The 9652-nt window shown below is 41.0% G+C and overlaps 1 protein-coding gene across 1 annotated transcript; it reads right to left on the bottom strand.

The window, feature by feature from the left end:
- Positions 1 to 6061: 6061 nt before the first annotated feature.
- On the bottom strand, positions 6062 to 6829 carry LOC105180248 (uncharacterized). Its single transcript, XM_011103923.2, has one exon. It carries the CDS (start codon positions 6827 to 6829, stop codon positions 6062 to 6064), a length of 768 nt encoding a protein of 255 aa, XP_011102225.2.
- Positions 6830 to 9652: the final 2823 nt, after the last annotated feature.

The following is a 9652-nucleotide window of genomic DNA, read 5'->3' as shown; positions in this document are numbered from 1 at the left end:
TCCCTAATCAGTAAACAACCTTGGGAACGTCCTCAAGATTTAATTTACCGACAGCATTAAGAACTAGAAAGGCCCAATTCTAACCAATAAATTCCTACGAGGACTTATGTTGTGTTACCACTAGTTATCGAACTAAACAAACAATTACGGATTTGAAAGTTCAATTGGCTAGGCAAATATTCTTGACAATAAATCAGATTATTTGTAATAAAAGCACAGAGAACAACACAAATACCAATATGAATAAAAGTAGAAAGCATAAATTAGATCTCACAACCCGTTGGATTTAAGCGTTCACCAAGTCTTCAACCGGAATGAGAGATTTAGCTAGACATGCTCATGGAAGAACGCATGAAAAGCAAAATAATATAAAAACGTAGAGAAATAAAAGAGTTCAAAAGTTGTCTCTTAAAGTGAATTACATCACCTATTTATAATAGCTAGATACCTAGTTCTACTAGGATTAGAAGTACATTCCTAGTTGAACTAAAAGACTTATAGAGATAAAATTATAATCCTAGTTAAACTCTTCCTTCATCAGAGGTAGTCCAAGCAGTTCCAAACTCTTGCCAGAATTTGAGTTTGAGTCTTGTTTGAATTTCCATTTTGGTGCTTTTCTTCATTTTCCAATTCTTTTGTCCTAATACTGCAAAATAATATTTAATTAGGAGTATTTGATCACAAAATAGGCTAAAATATTATATGAAATAAGTACAAAATGCGATTCTATCAACTGGGCATCGGCATTCATTCTACCAAAGAAAGTTATTAATATTGAGAAACAGCTGCGAACTTTCTTGTGGAAGGGAACGACAACCAGTGGCTACCCCAAGGTTGCATGGAGGAGATTTGAACACACTGAGAGGACACCAGCCACTTTGAGCATCCTGATCATTGATGATGTTAAACATAGGATTCTTAGTCTCAATTTACCTTCATCAATCAGTACACGAGCATTGTATAGATTATGGTGTATCGCTTGGGTTGAGGGAGAAACCAATTGAAGAACACATGTTGTACTGTACCATTACTTATATTAATGAAATTTACATTTCCCAAAAAACAAAAGGTTGCATGGAAAGATCTTTGTCGACCGAAGGATGAGGGAGGATTGGGATTCAAGGATGTTTGTAGTCTGAATCGTGCATTAATGAAAAAAAAAACTCTGTGATGTCATCAGATGTGATAGGACCTCGATTTTGGTTGAATGGCTTTACTAGGGACGGTTACGAGACACTTCCATCTAGACAATTGGGGAACGGGGCGGATCATGGGGATGGCAAAAAATTCTCCGATTACGGAATTTCGCCGAACTATGGTGGACTACCAGATTGGTGACGGGAGGAGATTCTACTTGTGGCAGGACCCGTGGCATCACCTTGGACCTCTAAACACCACATTCCCACGAGGACCAAGATTACTCGGTTTAGAGGAGTCCTCTAGACTTAGTGCGGTGATTCAAGGAGGAGATTGGCATTGGCCGCCCATTACAGACTCTGAATGCTTGGAAATCACACATACCTTACCTACTATACATGGAGGGGAGGACCGCATTATTTGGAGGTTCGAGCATGGGCAACCTACAACCCAGGCGCTATATAGGTTATTTGACCCACCAAGACCGAAAGTAGACTGGGTCTTCACTACTTTCAGGATCTCTCAAGATTCCACGACATCTATTCATCTTATGGCTTACTATGCAATGCAAGTTGGCCACGACGGACAAACCATGGCTTGCCCATCTTGGCCCTTATGCTTTATGCGATGAAGGAGCGACAGAAACACATGGACAATTATTCTTTCAGTGCAGATTTAGTCGACAGTGTCTCACAGCAATTCGGAGAGAGATACGATTTTCTTGGCCCAATGGTGACTGGACTACGGATATTAGATGGGCTTCACAGAAATGGAGGGGTAAACACATTATTAATATATCTTATCATGCATTATTAGCAGCATGTGTTTACCACATTTGGAAGGAGAGAAATCTTAGACGATTCGAGCACACCGAGAGAACACCCAATACCATGGCACTACTGATAGTCGAGGACATCAGACAACGGATTCTCAGCATTTCATTACCTAGATTAGTTAGTACTCGAGCTTTATATAGACTATGGCGTATCCCTTGGCCTGTCGAGGGAGAAACCAACTGATCATCGTATTGTTGTACTGTATCATTATTTTACTTAATGAAACTTATATTTACCAAAAAAATAATAATAATAATAATAATAACTACAAGTTAGTAAAAACGGGAAACGAATTTGCTTTAATAAAGCCGTGCAAAATAGCTAAATTTTGAACATTCTCAAAATTCCACGAAACATGACCAAAACGTAGGTCTAGACCCATGTATTTGTGTGGTAAATTTGCAAAGACAAAGCTTGACCCAAACGTAGGTCTAGACCCATGCATTTGTGTGGTAAATTTGTTAAGCGTAATAATAACTACAAGTTAGTATAAAAGGGAACGAACTTGCTACGGGACACATCGATTTGGACAGTCCAGGAGAATGGAGGCTCGTGGGGTTGGAGGAAACTATTACATCTCCTTCCCTATCTTCGACCTGTTGTGGAGTACCAGATTGGAAATAGGGAGATTTTTTATATTTGGCAAGACCCATGGCACCATCTTGGACCGCTTAATACGCAATTCCCACGGGGTCCGAGGCTTCTAGGACTTGAAGAGTCGGCAAAACATAGCTCGGTGATTACAAATGGCGCGTGGCAATGGCCTCCCATCACGGACTTCGAGTGTTTGGAGATCACACATAACCTGCCGCAAATTCATGGAGATGATGATCGGGTTATATGGAGACTAGAAGGCCGGAAACCCACAACACAGGACCTATACCGATTATTTGATCCTCCAGGGCCGAAAGTAGGCTGGGCTTCACTACTTTCAGGCTCTTTGAAGATCCCTCGCCACTCATTCATCCTATGGCTCGCTATACTGGGCAAACTACCTACCACTGACAAACCATGGCTATCCCACCTTGTTGTGTGTACTTTGTGCGACGAGGGGGCCACGGAATCACACTCACCTTTATTCTTCCGATGCAAATTTAGTCGGCAATGTCTTATTGAGGTTCACAGAAGAGTTCGATTTCACTGGCCCAATAGGGACTGGCTAACAGACATACAGTGGGCAACGCGAAAATGGAGTGGCAGACACATTATCAACATCGCTTACCGAGCACTGCTCGCATCATGTGTCTACCACATATGGAGGGAGAGGAACCTGAGGCGATTTGAACAAACAGAGCGAACACCGAGTACCATGGGTATACTGATTGTCGATGACGTGAAACAGAGGATCATTAGCATTAAATTAACTTATTCGGACAGTACACGTGCGTTATACAGACTATGACGCATCCCTTGGCCTGTTGAGGGAGGAATCACTTGAGGGTCAAATTGCTGTACTGTACTATTATTTACTTAATCAAAATTACATTTACCCAAAAAAAAAACTTGCTTTAATAAAACCATGCAAAACAGCTAAATTTTGAATGTTCTTAAAATTTCATAAAACTGGAACCAAACATAGGTCATGTCCCATGCATTTGTGTGGTAAATTTGCTAAGCGTAATAATAACTTAAAGTTAGTGTAAAAGGGAAACTAACATGCTTTAATAAAACCGTGTAAAACAGCTTAATTTTGAACATTCTCGGAATTCCATGAAGCTTGACCCAAAGGTAGATCTAGACCCATGCATTTGTATGGTAAATTTGGAAAGCGTAATAATAACTACAAGTTAGTGTAAAAAGGAAACGAAGTTCCTTTAATAAAACCGTGCAAAAAAGCTAAATTTTGAATGTTCTCAGAATTCCACGAAACTTGACCCAAACGTGGGACTAGACGCATGCATTTGTGTTGTAAATTTGCTAAGCGTAATAATAACTACAAGTTAGTGTAATAGGAAAATGAAATTGCTTTAACAAAACCGTGGAAAACAACTTAATTTTTATCGTTCTCAGAATTCTATGAAACTTGACCCAAATGTAGGTCTAGACCCATGCATTTGTATTGTAAATATGCTAAGCGTAAAAATAACTACAACATAGTGTAAAAGGGAAACGAACTTGCTTTAATAAACGTACAAAACATCTAAATATTGAAGTTAATAGAATTCCAAGAAACTTGACCCAAACGTTGGTGTAGACCCACATATTTGTGCGGTAAATTTGCTAAGCTTAATAATAACTACAAGTTAATGTTAACGGGAAACGAATTTGCTTTAAAAAAACCGTCCAAAACAGCTTAGTTTTAAACGTTCTCAGAATTCCATGAAACTTGACCCAAACGTAGATCTAGACCCATGCATTTGTGTGGTAAATTTGCTAAGCGTAATAATAACTACAAGTTAGTGTAAAAAGGAAAAAGAACTTGCTTTAATAAAACCTTACAAAACAGCTAAATTTTGAACGTCTTAGAATTCGACGAAACTTGAACCAAACGTTGGTCTACACCCATGCATTTGTGTTGTAAATTTTCAAAGCATAATAATAACTACAAGTTAGTTTAATCGGACACGAATTTGCTTTAATAAAACTGTGAAAAAAAGCTAAATTTTGAACGCCCTGTAATTGTAATTCCTTGGGCATCATTAATTTGCAAGATCCGTCTGGCTGTTCTTCTTTGGGCAATTTTACGAAAGAACACTCTGGAGCACTGGTCACCACCCTTCATTCATTCCATCTTTGCCGTCTGCTGCAGCATGATCCTCTCCAATTCGGCCGCCTTAGCATACACAAGCCGACTGCAGTGCTTCAACAGAAGAATAAGCTCATCCTGTCTGTGCGAGCTTACCAGCACTTGGGCCTGCTCCAGGAACCCCCTTGCCAACTCAACATTGTGAGAAAGATCCCCTTTATTTCTCCTCTGTTCTCAAAAAATAGGTTTGAGTGCCTTGAGTTTGCGGGTGACTGAGAACATAGGCACTCCCACTATTTGTTGCTGCCATATACTCTGCACGCTAGGAATAAAATCTGGTGAGAGACTAAGGAAGTTGTCAAACCGGAACATACCTCCAAATCGCTGCTGATTATCCCCATTAACCACCATCGGCGAGTGATCCGATGTCCGTGGAGTGAGGCATTGGTAGAATACTGATGGAAACCGCAAAGTCCAAGTATCATTGGTTAGCATACGATCAAGTCGCTTCCACAAGTTGCGAGGGTAGTACTACGATTATGCCATGTGTACCATTCACCCTGCATCGGTAGTGGCAAAAGCGCAGTATTCTGTAGGCACGTATTAAATTCCTCCATCGCCACTCTTATATCTCCCGACGTACCACAGACCTCACTGAGATCCCTGACTGCATTAAAGTCACCTCCAACCAGCCAGGGAATATTAATGCATTGGACAGCTAAGGATTCTAGAGAGGCCCATAATTCTCGCCTATCAGAGACCTTAGTAGCACCATACACAATAGTAATATCAACATACTCTTGTAATGCTCTAATAGTGACAAAACAGTGTATAAACTGGTTTCCCACCTCAATAATATCTACATCAATATAATTATAATCCCAAGCAATCCATATCCGATTTTCAATATTGTCATAATCCATAAACCATTTCCAATGAGGTATCAAAAATGATTGGATACTAGCACAGTTATTAATGCGAACACGTGTTTCTAGGAGACCAATAAAGTGTAACCTGAACTCAGCAATGATATCCTTGACCGCTAGCTGATGATCCCTCTTGTTCAGGCCACGTACGTTCCATATGGCAAGGTTTAACATGGGTCCCCAGGTACGGGGTTGCTTCGCTTAGGACCTCTTGATGAACCTTCTGCACTATCAAGTAATTGTAGCGCATCGAAAGAGTTATACGTAACAATCTCTTTACCTATCTCTTCCCGACTGGGTCCCGCTGCAGTTGGACGGGTACCACGGTCTTCTGTCTGCTTCGCCACAGTGTGAGGTGTTGGGTGGTCTCTTGTTCTTTCAGTCACCATTGGGCCTCGCAGTGCTCCCACTTTGGGTACATACACATTAACCGGTGGCTTGATAGATTTGGGTTTGTTGACAGTGCACTCCTTGGCTTAGTGTCCCAATGTCATACAGCTGGTGCATCTCGGGGGTAGCCATTCATACTCCACATCAACTTTGCACGGTAATTCTCCTCCTTCCTCATCAGGTGTCATAATAATAATGTGCTTTGGCATTTTCGAATTCACATCCAGCATAACGCATACACGAGCGAAATCCAGTCTCGTGCATGCTCTCGTGATCGCATCCGGATATAAAGGTTTACCCACTCCACTAGCCACTATGCTGAGTCCCTCCTCCGTCCACAACTCCACCGAAAGGTGGCGCAATTTGACCCAGACAGGAACCTGTGTATGTTTAAGTTTCCTCAGAACCATTCCCGGCTCCCATTTTTGAAGAAGAATAGGCTGCCCCTGAAACAGCCACGGCCCTCCTTCAATAATATCTTTCATATCTGCAACTGACTTAAACTGGAAGAAAAAGAAACCGTTAGTAGTACCAGTTACCTCTCTTAACCCCGGCCAAACTGATAATGCATATTCCTTCAAATGGTGAAAGTATGGGCGTTTCCCCAAAAAGTATCCGACTGCGGTAGTTTTCCAGCGCTTGGACCCATTTCTGATAGTGTCTAACGTCGGTCTCACAATCACCTCTCCATTTTGTAGTGTTGGAGCAATGAACTTGAGGGTCTTTCGCGATGAGTGGTTAAATGCATGCGCAATTTTATCGTCAATAATTGGTTCGGGAAATGCATTCAACGGAATATTACCCACGTATAATCCCGTTTGTACTGGAGCAACAAATGATTTTTCCTTCGCCATGTTACACTCCACGTTCTCTGCCATTGTGTTGTCAAGAAGCTGATTACATCCTTGATGACATCAGCAGCAGCATCACTGCTGACATAAGCCCTACTGTCATCACTGTCATTGCTGACATCAGCCCCAGCGATGCTGATGTCAGCAGAATTTTCATCCAACCTTGGCGCCAAGTCAGCCGCTGAGTTGGGCTCCACGTCATCGTCCACATCCCCAGATCCGAGCGCCACCTCACTGTCCACGTCTCTCACCGGCAGTACCGTCGGAAAACACGTTTGCACCGTCTCAAATTGCCGGAGGAGGTTTCCAGCAACTATCTTCGCCGGCTACGAAGTTTCCGCCATCGTCAGTCCATCGGACCCATCGTTTTCTGTCGTCTTCCCCATCGTGCTCGCCGGCAGAAGACTCCAGTAGGCCTGGCGCCTCGCACGAGCAGGTGGGTCTGTTGTCCTTGGCATCATCTTCTCCGGCGGAAAATAACGCAACATCGCAACCTTGCCAAGTCGCAATTCCCATTTTAATCGAAGTTTCTCAAGGGCTGCCGTTGATTCATGGTCGGTTTTATCAATTACCTTATGTGCAAGATGAAGGAATTCAGCCATATTGAAAGAAGATTTCAGTCGTTCTCCATGGTTTTCGTTCTGATTTGCGCCGTCAAACCCTAGATTAGGGTGTCGCACTAGGTCTTCGTCTTCCACGTCCAAGATTGGATCTTTTTCGATGGGTATTACTCTTTCACCCTCGCCATTCGTTCGGTTGTCGTCTGTCATAGTTACAACCTCCATAACAGTAGCCGTCACTTCGTCTTCCTCAGCCGACTTTTCGGCTTCCATGGGCGTCGTTTCATCTTCGTGGGCGGCGCAAAATCCTAATTCTGAAAGTGACGAACCAGGGCCTAAATCAACTGCTTTTCCGTCCAAAATGATTCCCTTGCCATCCTTATCGCCATGCCAGCATAGGAGAGTATCAGTATCGCCGTTAATCTCCTCGATCCGAACCTCCATCAATGGCGGATTTGCGGTTTTATCATGTATTTGGTCGGAAACTTGCCCACGCCGGACTGTCTCTTGCCGGAAACCATCAACCCCCTCGTCGTCGGCCGCCTCATCGCCGCCGTTCCCATGGCTGCCGGCCGGAATATTTTGGGCTTGGGGTTTAGTGTGTGAAATCGAAGGTGTGCGAGTGTGTGAGAGAGAATTGAGAGTCTATGGCGGAATTTTTTCCTAAATTTTGAACGTTCTCAGAATTCTACGAAACTTGATCCAAACGAAGGTCTAAACTCATGGGTTTCACGGAGATAGAGGGGTAAACACATCATCAACATGTCTTATAGAGCACTACTTGCATCATGTGTATACCACATTTGGAAGGAAAGAAACCTGAGACGATTCGATCACACCGAGAGGACGCCTACTACCATAGCATTACTGATCATTGAGGACATTAGACAGCAAATCCATAGCATCTCACTCGTTAGATCAATCAGTACACGTGCTTTATTTCGATTATGGTGAATCCCTTGGCCTGTCAAGGGATAAACCATTTGGGGACCATATTGTTGTACTGTACCATTTTTACTCAATGAAACTTACTTTTACCAAAAAAAAAAAAAAAGAGAACATTCAAAATTTAGCTTTTTTGCATGGTTTTATTAAAGGAACTTCGTTTTCTTTTTACACTAACTTGTAGTTATTATTATGCTTAGCAAATTTACCACACAAATGCATGAGTTTAGACCTTCGTTTGGGTAATTTTATGCATGAGTTTATGCTGGTCTAGACCCAAGAATTTGTGTGGTAATTTTGTTAAGCGTAATAATAACTACAAGTTTGTATAAAAGGTAAAAAAGCTTGTTTTAATAAAACCGTGCAAAACAGCTAAATTTTGAACATTCTAAGAATTCGACAAAACTTGACCCAAACAGTGGACTAGCCCCAAGAATTTGTGTGGTGAATTTGCTAAACTTAATAATAACTACAAGTTTGTATAAAAGGGAAACAAACTTATTTTAATAAACCTTGCAAAACAGCTAACTTTTGAACGTTCTCAAAATTCGACGAAACATGACGCAAGCGTTGCTCTAGACCAAGAATTTGTGGATTAAATTTTCTAAGCGTAATAATAACTACAAGTTTGATAAAAGAGAAACAAACTTGTTTCAATAAAACCGTGCAAAACAGCTAAATTTTGAACGTTATCAAAATTCGACGAAACATGATCCAAACGTTGGTCTAGACCCAAGAATTTCTGTGGTAAATTTGCTAAGCGTAATAATAACTACATGTTTGTATAAAAGGGAAACAAACTTGCTTTAATGAAATCGTGCAAAACAGCAAATTTTGAACGTTCTTAGAATTCGATAAAACTTGACCCAAACGCTGCTCTAGACCCAAGAATTTGTCTGATAAATTTGCTAAGTGTAATAATAGCTACAAGTTTGTATAAAAGGGAAACAAACTTGCTTTCATAAATCCGTACAAAACAGCTAAATTTTGATTGTTCTCAGAATTCGACGAAACATGACCCAAACGTTGATCTAGAAAAAACAGTTTGTGTGGTAAATTTGCTAAACGAAATAATAACTACATATTTATATAAAAACAAAACATACTTGCTTTAATAAAACCGTGTAAAACAGCTAAATTTTGAACGTTTCTCAGAATTCTACGAAATTTGACCAAAAGGTTGGTCTAGCCACAAGAATTTGTGTGTTAATTTGATGAGCGTAATAATAACTACAAGTTTGTATAAAAAGGAAACAAACCTGCTTTAATAAAACTGTGCAAAATAGCTAAATTTTGAACGTTCTCAAAATTCAACGAAACT

Source organism: Sesamum indicum, linkage group LG1, assembly GCF_026168435.1.
Source record: "Sesamum indicum cultivar Baizhima isolate 11 linkage group LG1, ASM2616843v1, whole genome shotgun sequence".
Lineage (NCBI taxonomy): Eukaryota > Viridiplantae > Streptophyta > Magnoliopsida > Lamiales > Pedaliaceae > Sesamum > Sesamum indicum.
The sequence above is the reverse complement of the archived record's forward strand: the minus strand, read 5'-3'. Positions and strand labels throughout refer to the sequence as shown.